This window comes from Mastigoproctus giganteus, chromosome 3 (assembly GCF_048544385.1).
Source record: "Mastigoproctus giganteus isolate SK-2022 chromosome 3, ASM4854438v1, whole genome shotgun sequence".
NCBI lineage: Eukaryota > Metazoa > Arthropoda > Arachnida > Uropygi > Thelyphonidae > Mastigoproctus > Mastigoproctus giganteus.
This window is the reverse complement of record NC_143577.1, coordinates 122,686,036-122,702,256: the sequence shown is the minus strand read 5'-3', so window position 1 is coordinate 122,702,256 and position 16,221 is coordinate 122,686,036. Positions and strand designations below refer to the sequence as shown.

The 16,221-nt window shown below is 37.4% G+C and overlaps 1 protein-coding gene across 1 annotated transcript in view; it reads right to left on the bottom strand.

The window, feature by feature from the left end:
* LOC150088255 (intermembrane lipid transfer protein VPS13A-like) overlaps positions 1–16,221 on the bottom strand; it is a 3,009,916-nt gene that overhangs the window by 1,637,268 nt on the left and 1,356,427 nt on the right. Inside the window, exon 36 of the mRNA XM_090370087.1 lies at positions 5,241–5,581. Coding sequence (XP_090226213.1) covers positions 5,241–5,581 — 341 coding nt within the window. The remainder of the gene's footprint in view (positions 1–5,240; positions 5,582–16,221) is intronic.

Sequence of the window (16,221 nt, the reverse complement as noted above, 5' to 3'; positions counted from 1 at the left end):
TGTTGAAGTTGATAGCCTAAACAAATTTAAGGCTCAGCTGGACAGGTATTTCGAACGGAGGGGTGAAATGGGAGTAGTGGTTGTGTTTTTTTTTTTTTTTTTTGGCTGATGCTGAATAAGCTTGCTTTCTTGCATCATATGCCTCTACTAATGCTAATGCTAATGCTAATGCTTAACAACCTTGCCAACCTTTGTATCGTCTGGAAACTTGATATACCATCATCAGTATTATTTATAAATACAGAAAACAATAAAGGGCCCAACACTGAACCCTGAGGGTTCAGTTCCACTAATGTTATTAGTGGGCCCAACAATGTTCCATTTGGCCGACCGGGCTAGCCGAGTGGGTAAAGTACCTGCCCGGCAACCCAAAGGTCGCGGGTTCGATTCCCGCCTTGGGCTTGGATCAAAGTACTGCAAAAACCTTGGGAGGTGCAATATGGCCACAGAAGCCGATGCGCCAACAACTACCAAATCAAAAAAAAAAAAAAAAAATGTTCCATTGTTGGGCCCACTAATAACATTCGTCCACGATGGGCAGTGTCCATTAATTACCAGTCTCTGTCTTCTGCCACTCAACCATCCCTTTATCCATAGCAACAATTTGCCACCAATGCCACACTGCTCCAATTTGTGCAGCAGTCTTCCATGTGCAACAGTATCAAAAGCCTTTCTAAGATCCAAATATATAATATCAAAGTTATTCCCTGCATCCAATTCTTTTGTGACTACATCATAGTATCCAATCAAATTGGTCAGGCAAGACCTTCCCTTAACAAAACCATGCTGTGTCTGAGCTATAACTGAATTCTTGTCAAGATGATTCTGCAGTGCTTCTTTAACCAGTGCTTGCATTAATTTTCCTGGAACAGAAGTTAAACTCACAGGTCTATAATTACTTGTCAGTCTTTGTTCCTCCTTTGTGAATTTTGGTTACATTTGCACATCTCCAGTCTGTGGGTACCTCCCCTGAGTCCAAGGAGTTGTCATATCGGTCTCCAGCTTCATTATTTTGTAGTATGCTTGCATGATCTACATATTCATTTCGATGCTCCACTTCATGCGGTGGCATTTTCTCCCTTCCTGGGTGGTCACTAGTGCAGTTGGGAAACACTTCCAGTTGGTTGGGCTGAATGGTCTTGCCCTTCTCTTGTGGTAGCGATATGGGGGGACAGCGCCACTCGCTCCACTGTCTTCTTCAGAAGACCATCTCTGATTTTTCAAGCCCATCCCTCTGCCTAAGGTCTGACGTGAGTGACTTTATCCTGCACCACACTCGATGCAGTATGAATAATATTTCTCTGCGAATCATCCAATAATGGAGGTGGACTTGTTTAGCTTATGTCCAGGGCACCTCCGTAGCCAGGTGGGAAGAAGCAGCAGTATGTAACGCACGCTTCTTGATTAGACCGGGGTTCGAGCCCATCACCACCAAATACAGAGGATGCGGAAAGGTCAGGGAATGACCACCGCATATTCTCGGAGCAATATGGCCTTAGTTGCTAATGCTCTTAAAAACCAAACAAGCTTATGTCCAGTGGTAGTTCTTGGGTGATGCCAGATGGCGCCACAATCTGTCTTAGCCGCCACTCCTATGTTGGGGTAGGTAAGTCCCTTGGAGCAACTTTCACTGTGTTTATTTATTTTATTATTATTATTTTTTTATTACTATTAATTTATTTATTATTATTATTATAATTTATTACTATTATTATTATACCGGTCTCCCAGCATGATATAGCTGCGTTCGCTTCTGCCAAGGTGGTACTCGAACCCGGGTCCATCAAGCTGTTAGTCCACATTATTATTATTATTATTATTATTATTATTATTATTATTATTATTAGCTATATGGTGCAAGGAAGCATTAGGTTTATGCTGCATTAGCCAAAAAAATTCCCGAGTAACCCTGAGAGAGAGAGAGAGAGAGAGAGAGAGAGAGAGAGAGAGAGAGAGAGAGAGAGAGAGAAGTAGAAAGGAATCACCAAGAAAGAGAAGAATGATGATATCCAGCTAAGGACCCTGGGTGTGCCAAGCCCATACTCACCGGACGTGAGCCCCTGGGGTTTAATATGTAACTATGTCAGTCTAGAATGGCATATGAAACACTGGGGAGGATCATCTTTCATCAAAATAAAATGGTGTGTTAGGTATGCCCAAAATGCAGCCCTGGCAAGACTAACTGCTTCATGTCTGTTTGAGTCAAAATTTCATTTCGAATGTTTGGGCAGCATTTTATTTGTGATAATTTGTTATTTGTTTGATTTTTCCAGGTTTCAGTTTATTCAGTTTAGCAAGCATTTTTAATGACAAGGATGAAATCAATATATAATATCTGGTCATTTTTCTGGCAGCTTGGTTAGTCCACTTCTTGTCTGGAATTCTGGATTGTCCACAGTTCCAGCAGAATTTAACCAGTTAATGTTTATCCCTAGGATGATATAAAGAGGAATGAATTTTCCTTAAGTGAGAAGAGGATCCTTTCCTGAAAAACACATGTAAACACTTATATATATATATATATATATATATATATATATATATATATATGATGATAATGCCTGTTACAAGGGAATCTGTACCAATGAACTTTAAAGCTAGAAATATGGCAAACAGTTCAGCCATATATACAGTACTGCATTTTACAGGGAGAGAGACTGAGAAACAAGAGTGGGTGAGAGGTTGCACTATTTGATAGGGCTACTGTGGCTTCTACTTGCCTGACTAAGAGGTATAACTCTACACATGCACATAGTTGGAAAACTGCATTAATATGCAGAATGTAAGTAAATTCAAGGTAGTAGTGTAAGTAAATTCAAGGTAGTACAATATTGTGGCAACTCATTGTGAAGGTATTCACAATATGAGATATAATTAAAACAATGCCAATTTAACTACTTTGGTAGATGGCTACGAATTAAACTGATGCAACTGCACTAACCTATACATTAGTCATTCTACCACGTAGCTTGAGGCTCTTGTCCTCAAATACTTTATAAAAGCATAAATTATGCACAAACTGTGATTTATTCATCATAGTTATCATCTCTGTTAAGATGGTTTTCTACCAGAATATAATGATTAATATTTGTAACAAACAGTACAGACTTGGCCTCGGTCAGACAGTGGATCATATAACAGTATTATTTAATAATATTAATTTAATATTTAAATTAGCATTATTAAATAATATTAAATATTAAAAAGGAGTAGATGCTATGTAATATCTACTAAGCATACCTTGTTCAACTTGGACAATTTATACTTAGTAAATCTAATTGGATATCATGACACACGATAATAAAGCCAACATTTTTTAATTATGTAAACATTAATTAATTATATTCACATTTCATGATTTATATGGATTTCATAATTTTTTTAAAAAAACATCTATAATCTCCTTCACTTTTAATTAAGGATCAACATGACACATCTCTAGGACTATCAGACAACTTCCAAAAGCTTTTTTCTATGTCTGTCTGGCTAAGGTAAAGAAAGCCAACAAGAGAACCACGGCAAACTATGGGAAACTTACCAGACAAACTGGTTTGCTGCTACCACTTTAGTGCAGCTTGCTCGGTAAACAGATGGTGTGTATTATTGGTCTGGAGCAGAAGTGGAGAATATATATTGATTGACACATAGGTGTAACAGACAGACAATGTAAGTGAGGAAACCTTACTTCCTAATCTTAGGAAAAAAAAGAATAGATTAGGAAATAACAGGAAAAGGTTTCCTTACCTAACTTTAAAGGTTAGTTTAGGAAATAATAGGAAAAGGTTTCCGTATTTTTCCTTATACTGATAAGTTTGTTTGTTGTTTGGTTTTTAGGAGCATTAGCAACTAAGGCCATATTGCTCTGGGAATATGTGGTGATCATTCCCTGACCTTTCCGCATCCTCCATATTTGGTGGTGACAGGCTCGAACCCCGGTCTATTTTCCTTATATTTCTTAACCGAAACTTAAGGTTAGGTTAGGAAATAATAGGAAAAGAAAGAAAGATTCTTTAATTATATATGTATCAATCAATCAATCAATCACATAACACTAAGATGTTATTGCCTGTTGTGTTTACGCACCATTCAGTACATCATCTCTCATGCCTATGTGTTAATTAATATATCCTTTTCCACTTCTGGTCTGGACCAACAACACACACCATCTGCATACTGAGCGAGCAGCACTAAAGTGTAGCTGCAGCAGCGGCAAACCAGTTTGTCTGGTAAGTTTCTTGTAGTTTTCCATGGTTCTCATGTTGGCTTTCTTTACCTTAGCCATCTGCCCTCTGATTGGCTGACTTTTTAAAATTTAATATGTCTAGTTGTTCTTCTGAGAAAGTACAGTAATTCCCTACCATATATTTCATTGATAGACTTTGTCTTTATAAGCTTGTTCTATACAAGGTACATCAACAACAAAGAATTACTAGCAAATTACATTAAATTGAAAAGACTCCATGACAAATTAAATTACATTGACAAGACTCCATGACCTGCCCTGGCAGGTCATGGAGTCTTGTCAATGATATATAGGAATTTCGCTAACAGGGACAGGGATTATCCCGTTATACAAGGCAATGGTCAGGTCAGACCTAGAGTACTGTGTACAGGTCTGGAGGGATCATTTTAGGGAGGACGTAGAGTTGCTAGAACGAGTACAAAAAAGCGGCAACAAGATTGGTGAGGGGAACAAAGGGGTGTTCTTACTAAGAAAGGCTTAAGTTCTGCAAATTGCAGCGCCTGGTGAGTAGGCACCTGTGAGGTGATCTGATTGAGGTGTATAAGGCCTTGAATAGGTTGAGCACGCTGAATGCTCATCCCATCAGCATTCAGCTTGAATAGGTTGAGCAAGCTGAATACTGATGGGATTCTTCCTCTTGCTCAGACTAAGAACCTGAGGGGGCACAATTTCAAATTGAAGAAAGATAGTTGTAGAATAGATGTGCAGAAATTTACCTTTAGCCAGCAGGTAGCTGATTGGTGGAACAGACTTCCATCTTTTGTTGTGGAAGCTAATAGCCTAAATAAATTTAAGGCTGAGCTGGACAGGCATTTGGAACGAATGGAGGGGTGAAATGGGAGGGTTTTTTTTTTTTTTTTTTGGCTGATGCTGCATAAGCTTGCTTTCTTGCATCATATGCCTCTACTAATGCTAATGCCAAATTCTCATTTGCATCATTATGAAGTGCTATAAAATCACAATATGCCTATGCAAATTAAGAATAATAAAATCCTACCTTTAAAACCAATACTTGGCTATTGATATGCATTGGATCAGCAAACAAAATTATTTCCGGTTTTTTTAACATAGCTGAGATGGACAGTCCTTTAGTTTCTTCAGGAGCACTTATAGTAGAATGATAACCACTAGTGCTATCTGATGGTAATCTTCGGTGTTGTACTTGTTCCATGACAAAAACCTGACCTTGGTGGACTGTTACAGAAGTTGAACCTCCATCTTCCATAAGTTGCATTTCTTCACGCTGCTTCCCAGGAAGAGCATCATAAATGAATTTTATAACAGCAAGGATGTATGGCACTGAAACATTGAGACGTGTTTTTTCTACCAATATGTCCACTAAGAAAAAAATAAAATGATAAAATTTTAGAGAGGTGATTGTTAGTTTGTTGTAGTGATTTTATTTTTTATGTACAAGGCAAGTTTAAATCTGTAATAACAATTTATATCTCACAAAACATTAAGAAGAAGGGACTGCAGTTCATTCATCTTAATGTTCAAAAACTATCAGCATACAGCAGGCCTGGCCTTAAGCATAGGCCAGCTAGGCAGCTGCCTAGGGCCTCCAATTCAAGGGGGGCCCCACAGTCAAGTTCTTGGGTTAAATAATGATGACCGAGTAATAACAGTGTTCAGATGAATGGAATTAATGTTAACTCTGCCACACTTTCTTTTCACACAAATCCTAACGTTTCTTTTCTCTCACGTTCCCTCGTTTGTTTTACTGCCTCCTTTCCAAATTCACAAAAATGGTGACTGTAGGTATAGAGAGAGAGGATCGCGGGTTGGTTTAAAGGCTCTTTAGAACCTTTCCCTTTTCGCCACATGAAGGGTAAGAGGATAGGTCCGTTTAATAGTTTCCAGATGTAACAGATACATTGTTTCACACTTTTCAGATGTGTGAAACAATGTATCAAAAGGCTTCTGTAAGAGTTTCTCAGAAATACATTTCTAAGAATATTTCCCAAATCCTTCTTGAAAAAGGAGGTTGTTTCAGATGATCAGTCTCATTTTACTGTTCTTTGTGGTAACATCGACAGTTCTATTTCTTGTATTTTGTATACATCAGTCTTTGGATAATTGGTTTAAGATGATGTAAAGAAATTCAAATTCTTCTGAAATAACTGAATTTCGAGCTTTTACCTCAACATTTTGCGTTTATTGTAAGAGATTTTCTCCAGACAAAGGTAACAGTTTTAAGAGTTCTTTGTCATCGATAAATTTCTCTTCCCGGCAACTTTTCTAAAAAGACCGCTTTCTACGCCACCCTATTAACAGTATTTGGTAAGTGAATCTAATTTTTATGTTACAAACTTTTGTTTAATTTTCATACTTTGGTAATCAGGGCCGCATTTATACTTTAGGAGGCCTTAAGCGCAACATCAGTATGAGGACCCAAAAGGTCAGTTCAAAACAGTATGAGGTAAAACAGTTGGTTCGGACATTTATTTCAGTTAAAAAAATTATAGGTATTTTTGAATTTATTGAAAGTAAAAGTTGACATTTATATAAAAATTTGTAGTAAATTAATTCATTAAATATCTTTGAATAAGTAGATATTATATTATATTATGAATAAGTAGATATTATATTATATTATGAATAAGTAGATATTATATTATATTATGAATAAGTAGATATTATATCTTAACCGAAACTGTAATTAGCAGTGGCGTAACTACTCTTTCATGGGCCCGGGTACATTGCACGCCCTGCTCAATGATAATTACGCCACTGGTAACTAGACTGTTTTTCATAAAGATGTTATTGAGCGCTTTAAAGCGAGGCCCCGTAGAGAGTGAGGACCCCAGCTTACACCTTATGGTAAATGTGGCTCTGTTGGTAATTCAAGATGATACAATCATCTAGGAATGACGAGCTATTCGTATGGTTAAAATAAAATTAATGATTCGTTCTTCTTTTTGAGACACAATTTTTTAAATAAATCGAATTACATTTCAATCGCAAATCCGTATTCATCAGTGGCGAGATACTCCTCGAAAGATCCAGAAAGATCAATTTGTAGTTTAAGGGAAGGTCCGAATATCAATTTAATTTCCTTATTAATAATAAAGTCCTTCAGGAGAAAGGAACACCTACCTAGGTGTCAATGAACAGTTTGAAGAAACTAAATTTAATTTATAAAATATTTATAAAATTCCTCGTAATGTTATTTTAAATAAAAATAACTTCTAATTAATAATGAAATTTCTCCTAAGTTTATTATTACCTAGAAATCACTAATTTCTTTAAAAAAAATTGTAATAGAATTTTTTGGACGTGAATATTTACCATTTATATTCTTATAAAATCAATAACTAAGGAAATAGGTTAGGAATTCAACATGTTCGTATAATATCCTGTTTTAAAACAATTTTACTGGATTCTGAAATGAATTAAGTTTATTAGCAAGGAAAAGTAAAGAAATATTTCAACAATATTTAATAAAAAATTAGGATAAAATAATTATAAACAAGACTTCTTGCAAGTCTTGGTATTTGATGTATTGGTATTGGTATTTGATATTGGTACTTGGGTATTGGTATTTGATGAAATGTTTTTATTATATAAATTTTAACAAGAGTATATTTTAATTTTATTAGATTAAACATGCTTTCTTTGCAGGATTCCTTTAATTGATTTGATTTAACACACCCTTAAATGTCTTACATCGGAGGATGAAAGTTTGAATCAGGTGCACAGAAACGAAAGAGAAAAATGTTGCAGGAAGCATTGATTTCAAGACAAAAAGGCGCTATTTTGAAGTATTTGCCCACAACAACAGAAGATATTAGATCCGAAAAAAACACCATTGAAGCTTCACGATTTGAAGAACGCTTGAAAACAACTCCACTTACAAAACCACCAGTAATGACATTAGTTCCATCTACATCCTTAACAGAAACACAGTTTGAAAAATCAGAATCATGTGCACATGACTGGAGTGATATTGGTATGTGCCCAGTACCTCTGAATAATAGTCGACTAGTCTTTGTGATTAATAAAGGTCTAAATAGGATTATTAACTTTGATTTTCCTCTGGATAAGAATAATAGGCACTTTTCTATGTCATACTACACCCGGAAACTTTTAAATGGTGTATTAATCGACCGTCGTTGGCTGGTTTATTCTAAAAATCTTGACTGTGTTTTTTGCTTCTGTTGCAAGTTCTTTTCTGATTCAAAAAACATATTTTCAAGTATTGGATTTAAAGACTGGAAGAACCTTTCTACACTGATAAGAGAACATGAATTTTCAACAAAACACATCCAAACGAGTCCAAAGGAAATGCATTGAGTTCGAAAATTGTTTAAACAAAAATCAAACACTTGATAAGGAATTGCAAAAATTGATTGCGAAAGAAAAATTACATTGGCGCGGTGTACTAGAAGGTATTTTAGCTATCGTACAGTTTCTCGCACAGAAAAACATGGCTTTCCGTGGTAGCGAGGAAAAGCTGCATGCTCGTAACAACGGAAATTCTTTGGGACTGGTGGAATTAGTTGCGAAGTTTGATCTTGTTTTAGGTGAACACATTCGGAGAATTGACAATTCTGAGATTCATGATCATTACTTAGGTAAAAGAATGCAAAATTAATTTATTCATCTAATTAGCAAGAAAATCTTAGAAAAAATAACAGCTAGTATAAATAAATCAAAATATTACTCCGTGATTTTAGACTGCAACCCGGATGTTAGCCATCAAGAGCAGATGACTGTAGTAATACGTTTCGTTGAAATAATTGGTAAATCTGTAGAAATCGTTGAATGGTTTGTAAGATTTTTACCTGTTAATGAGACAACGGGATCTGTCTTAACAGAAGTTTTCTTGGAAAAGTTGAAAAAACTAGGTTTACCAATTTCCGATTGTCGCGGTCAAGCTTATGATAATGGTTCTAATATGAAAGGTTGTAACAAAGGGGTACAAGCAAGAGTAAGAAAAATCAATCGGAGGGCATTTTATGTTTCTTGTGGATGCCACAATTTGAATTTGATTTTATGTGACATGGCTGGGTCATCAAATTCTGTGAAATCATTATTTGGTGTTATACAACAAATCTACATATATTTTCTGCATTTACACAAAGATGGGATCTTTTAAAGGTACATGTAAAACATCTCACAATCAAGGAACTATCGGAAACAAGATGGGAATGCAGGGTTGAAAGTGTCAAAGCTCTTAGATTCCAAATAGGTGACATTTATGATGCACTAATTGATGTTTCTGAAACACCCGTCGATTTCAAATGCCGAACAGAAGCTTTTTCACTGACAAGAGAACTTAAAAGTTTTAAAATTCTCGTGATGCTATGCATTTGGTATGATATTCTAACTCGGTGAATCTTGTGAGCAAAGTTTTTAAAGGGGAGCACGTGCAATTAGAGACCGTGTTGGTACTTTTGGAAAGGACAAAGAAATTTTTAATATGTTATAAGGAAAATGGGTTTCAAACTTCACAGAGAATAGCCAAACAATTAGCTAATGAATTAGAAATGTCTCCTGAAGAAGCTGTTTTCCCTTCTGCCGAGGTGAGTCTAATGTAGATGTATCAAAAAGCAATTCTCTTTTGAGGCAGAAGATGAAATAATCTGTGATCCTAAAAAACGGTTTCAGGTAGAATTCTTTAATGTACTGTTAGATCAAGCAAAAATGTCAATTACCGAACGATTTCAAGAGCTGGAAAAATTTAAAGAATCATTTGAATTTTTATTTGATATTCATAGTTTAAAAGTTTTAGGCGACGAAGAACTGCTGAAGTTTTGTAATCATTTGCAATTGTTTCTATCTGATCCAGAAAACGGAGCTGACAGTGACTTGGTTGGCCAAAATCTTCTTACCGAGCTTAGGACCCTGTCAAATGTTTTACCTTCACAATTATCACCTTTAGAGGTACTGAAATACATACATAAAAATAGATTGAACAAGGTATTGCCAAATACCTCTTTCACTCTACGAATTCTATTGACCATTGCTATGACAGTAGCTTCTGGTGGGCGTAGTTTTTCTAAGTTAAAATCAATTCTGAGGTCTACAATGACTCAAGAAAGATTGGCAGACCTATCAGTCATTTCAACTGAAAGTGAAATTTGTCAATCTTTAGACTAAAGTGAAATAATAGCACAATTTGCAAACAAAAAAGCAAGAAAGCTGTCTATTTAAAATTAATTATATTGACATTTACATTATAGAATTGTTTTTTATAAAACATTCCAATAAATTTTTAATAAATTCAATCTTAACAATATTATTTATTTTATACAATAAGTGAAAATATAAAAATTCTTACAACTCATAGATCTCAAAGAAAAATATTTTGTCTAGGGCCCAAAAATAACTTTTGCCAGGGTCTCCAAAACTGTAAGGCCAGCCCTGGCATTCAGCATGAATAGCCCCCCCCCCCCCAAGAAGTTAAAACAGTTTTCATAACAAATTCTTTGCTGAAGATGTAATCCCAAGAAAAATCAATCCTTCTGTATTATAAATAAAGACATCATGATATTGCATGTGCATTTGTTTTTAAATGTGTTGTTGTCTAGGTCAAATTGTACCCGGATGTCAATGCTGAGCTCCTTGGTGATCCAGAGATTCAGAGTAGAAGTTGTACTTGATTCTCAGCTGATGCACAGAGTTTAACATCATCCATGTATATCGGTTGGGACAAGGTGTAAAGGTTCTTCCTTTCTTTAAGGGTAGATTGAGCATGGTGGATAAAGTAAAGTGTGTTTTGTGTCAAGCGACACCAGGGATTTCCCCCATCTCTGTGTTGCTTGCATTGTGATGGGTGTGCCAGTTTACTGGAAATGCCAGAGATTCAAAAGTGTATGGATATTGTACATGTGTAGTGTTGTGTACCTTTGTTCATCTGGTCGTTTAGCCGCTGAACCCCAACTGAGGCCCAACGTTGCCCCAATTTCGCCACGCGGAGGCAGACCAAGAGACACTAGTAGACTAAGATTTATTCTGGCAGGTCCTGCCACCTAATTTCCTGAGAATTCAGTAGTTGGGCCGAAAAAAAAAAAAAGGTATATATATATATATATATATATATACACCCTTTATATGATGAGAGCCTTGTCGATCAATTCGGCCCTGGAAAGATTGTGCAAGGCTCAAGGGGTAGAATTTTTTTCAGCCTGGACTGTACTTGTTAACAGGAGAGATTGCTTCTACAGGGATGGGATACACTTAAATAGAGTGCAAGAATATTTGCTGATGCTATCGAGGCAGTGTTAGGTGGGTCAGAAAACTGCTAGTTTGGGGGGAGACAAAGACAAATAGATTAACAGTAGCCACTGGCAGAGGTGAAAGAGATTCTTGCACTGCTTCTATTGGAATGAGCACAAGCCTGAAAAACAATATGCAGGATATTTCAGAGACTGCTGGAAGTCATTGTTGTTGTTGTTGTTGTTGTTGTTGTTGTTGGGTTTAACGACACATAGGCTGCTGGGGCCATATTGTGTCTTTCTAATGGTGACTATGAAACAATACCTATATTTTGTGGTATATTCCTATCTGTTTTAAGAAAGTAAATAATTCCTTTTTATTAGGATCATCTCCCAGGATCTGCATTAAATTTACTGATGACTGTATATTAGATATTGCCTTAAAGATGTCTAAGCGGATGGTTTGAAGGTGGGGACAGTCCACTAGCAAATGGCGAATGGTCAGTTGAACTTGGCATGATGTGCATTGGGGAGGGATGTCATTATTTAATAGATACAGGTGAGTGAGGTGTGTATGCCCAATCCTTAGCCTTCCTAAAATTGTTTCCTCTCGTCTATTTTTCCGGAAACTGGAGAGCCACAGCTTCGGTTCTGGTTTTAATTTGTATAGTTTGTTTCCTGGATAACTTCTCCAGATCAGTGACCATCTATTGTAACATGCTTTACGAATGATATGTTTGAAATCAGAATACGGAACTTGACAATTCTGTAAAATATTGGTATCTGGTTGTTTGGCTGCAAGATCTGCTCTTTCATTACCTGCTATACCAGAATGCCCTGGTATCCAGCAGAATGTCACAGTTTGGTTTGACTCATTGCACACAAGTAATTTGGAGTGGATTTGTTTGATGACCGGGTGAGAGGAGTTGGTATTGCTATTTATGGCAGAGACAGCACTGAGGGAGTCAGTGTATATTAAGGCAGAAGAAATCAGAAGTTGAGTAATGTGATCTAGGGCCAAGTTAATAGCATAAAGCTCTGCAGTGAAGATACTGCATTCTACAGGTAATGAAACAGAAATGGTGAATGAAGGGAAGACTGCTGCAGCACCTACTTGGGTCTCAGTTTTTGATCCATCTGTATAGATTTTACAGGCCTCTGAGTTAGAAGAGTGAGTTTCATGTAATTGTGCAATATTGGAGGGCGACAAGTTGTTCTTACCCCACTGTTGAAAATAATCGTCGTAATTAACAGAAATATTTGTCCAAGGCGGATCAGGAGGTGTCATGTCCTGAAATATATTGCTGATGTCTATATTCCATGCTTGAGTGAGTTCTTTAAGTCTAAGTGCAGCAGGTCGGTTTTCATTTGGCTTACTGTTATAAAATGACTCCCATTCGGTATTATACAGATATTTCCAACTAGGGTGGGAGGGAAGACTGCGAATTTTTGCGGCGTACATCAAAAGTAATGTTTTCCTCCGAAGATGTAAAGGTGGTTCATGAGCTTCGATATAAAGGCTCTGAACTGGGGAGGTTCTGAAAGCTCCTAGAGAAACTCTCAGTGCACTGTGCTGGATCGTATTCAATCGCTCTAACGCAGTTCTTCTCGCAGAGTCATACACTGGGGAGCCATAGTCTAAGCGCGATCTGATGAGGGCTCGATAAAGATGGATCAGAGTATGTCGATCAGCACCCCATGACATAGATGACACACACCGGAGGATGTTCAATTTCTTCAAGCAGATGGTCCGAAGGTAGGTCACATGTGCTTGAAAGTTTAGTTTCCTATCTAGCACCAGGCCAAGAAAACGGACAGTGTGAGTAAGAGGTATTGGCATGTTATTGATCTTTAGCTCAGGATCAGGATGAAGTGATCGTAGTTTGCAGAAGTGAGTAGTGGTGGATTTCTGTTCAGCAAGACGATATCCATTGCATAAGGTCCAGGTTTCTATTTTGTATAGAGCATTTTGCAACTGTCTTTCGATAGTATTCATACTTTGTGATTGACAGGATATAGTGAGGTCATCTGCATACATATAAATTTGAATGGTTTTTGGAAGATCTTCCAATATTTTGTTGACTCGAATCGCAAATAGGGTAGCACTCAGTATTGATCCCTGCGGGACACCCTCTTCTTGAATGTGAGATGCTGACAGCACGTTTTGATATCGGACTTGAAAGGTGCGTAATTTTAAAAAGTTCTGGATGATTTGAGGAAGATAGCCTCTCAGCCCCAACTGATGCATATCTTTAATAATGCCATGACGCCAGGTAGTATCGAATGCTTTGTGGATATCTAGGTTGACCATCACTAGGTGCTGTTTCATGACGAAGGCATTTCGTATGTTGCATTCAAGTTTTACAAGTAAATCTAGGGTGGATCTGTTTTTACGGAAGCCATATTGGTGATCAGAGAGAAGATTCTGGGAATCTAGAAACCAGGTGAGCCTCTTATGTACCATCCTTTCAAAGATTTTGCCTAAACAGCTCGTTAATGATATCGGTCTGTAGTTCTGGACCAGAGTGGGATCTTTGCCTGGTTTTGGAATAGCACAGATATAGGAATGCCGCCAAGACAGAGGATAAGTATTTTCTGAAAAGATGCGGTTATAGAATAGTAATAATATACCAAGGTCAGATTCACACAGATGCTGCAACATGCTGTAGTGAATACCGTCTGGTCCTGCTGCACTATTTGACGATTTGCTTAAGCATTCCTTCAGCTCGACTAAAGTAAAAGGCTGGTTATAAGGAAGTGAGAGTTTAGTTTGAAAATTCAATTTTTGACGTTCTTCATTAGTTTTAAGGCGTTGAAAGGATGTCACATAAGAGGATGAGGCGGAAATATTATAAAAAGACTCTGATAGCGCATTTGCAATGTCATTAGGGGAAGATAATTCCTGCCCATTCCATTGTATTATTGGTGATTGTAACGGTAGAAATTTTCCATTGAGTGCTCGTATTTTTTTCCAAATAACTCGTGTGTCAGTATTTTTGTTAATGGATGAGGCGAAGTTAGTCCAGGATTCATGTTTTGCTTTTTTTCTAACTTGTCTCGCTTTAGCTCTGAGTTTTTTGTAAACAATTAGGTTGGCGGTAGTTGGGAATTTACGAAAGTGGTTCCAAGCTCGGTTTTTATCACGCTTTGCTTTGGAGCATTCTTCATTCCACCACTGATTTTGGTGTACACTCTTGTGCAGGTTAGATTTTGGAATGGAAATTTCTGCTGCAGATAGTACTTGGCTGGTAATGTGGTCAGTTACGTTATCAAGATTCTGTTGCTGTACATATTGCTTTTCAAATATAACACAACTGGAATAGGTTTTCCAGTCTGCTTTTTGGAAGTTCCAAGAAGTACGGCCTTTAGGGTATGACATGACGTGTGTTTGAATTGAACTGATGATAGGGAAATGGTCACTGTGGAATGGATCATTTAGCACTAACCATTCCATGCTTGGATAAAGAGATGCTGAACAGATGGATAGGTCTATGGCGGATGTAGTACCAGCAGGTAGTTGAACATGAGTTGGAGAACCAGAGTTTAAAAGAGTCAGGTTATGGTTATCCAGGAATGTTTCGATTAGTTTGCCTCTACCATCCATGGTGGAGGATCCCCACAATGGATGGTGACCATTGAAATCACCAAGTAAACAGACGGGAGGTGGAAGTTGCGTAATGAGACTGTCCAGTTCAGTCTGGGAGCAAGGATAATTCGGTGATATATAGATGGATGCAAGTGATAACGATATTCCCATTGCTATCCGGACTGCTACAACTTCTAAGGATGTATTTAGTTGGAGATGTCTTGAGGGAATTGTAGATTTCACAAGTATAGCTACCCCACCACGAGCAGGAGAGTTAGAAACCCTGTCTCGTCTAAACATAGTATAATTTTTGATTTTGACCGAAGCGTGTGGTGATAAAAATGTTTCTTGTAAGCACGCACCTACTGCATTAGTTTGAGTGAGTAAATCACTGAGGTCGTCTATATTACTGCGTAATCCTCGACAGTTCCATTGTAGGAATTTATTCATTGGTTGGATTTGTTTGAGGAAGATGGATCTGACTGTTTTTTCTGAGAAGGTTTCTGTCTGCTTGGTTTTGGTTTCTCATTTCTGGGAAAGATTGGGCGTCCTGTATCCATGATATCACTAGGATGTAACTCTAGTACTGTGTCGTCATCCTCCGATTGAACATCAGTTTCCATGTTGATATTTCGTGGCTTCACCTTTTTCTGATTTTCAACGGTAGTTGATTTTGTTTTTTCGGGAAAAGTTGAGATAGCATCAGTTGGGATGCTGATCGGCGTATTGCTGGTTTCGTTGACTGTAGGTTTCTTATTGCATGATAAAATAGTTTTGGCCCAGGTGGCAAAGGAAATTCTCGGTTCTATGGACACATCTGTTTGAGTTGCAGCTGAGCGGCTGGTTCTAGTAACAGATGCGTATGATCGGCTAGGAATGGTTAGTAGCACTTGCTTTCTTGCTTCAGGGTAAGTGACTTTATGTTCAACTTTATATTTCTGGATTTTTTTTCCTGTTTTCCATAGGTCACATGCTTTGGAAAATGCAGGGTGGTTTTCCTTACAGTTTGGACAGATAGGAGTGGAAGCTGTACAGTCTTCTTGAGAATGCTCCTTGGAACCACAAAGAGGACACACAGCATCGCCTCGGCATGCTGTTTGAGAATGACCGTACTTCTGACATTTAAAGCAGCGAATGGGGTTTGGGATGTAAGGACGAATCTTACAATTTAGGTAACCTGCTTTAACAGAAGATGGAAGAGTCGGAGTACTGAAAGTTAAAATGATGGA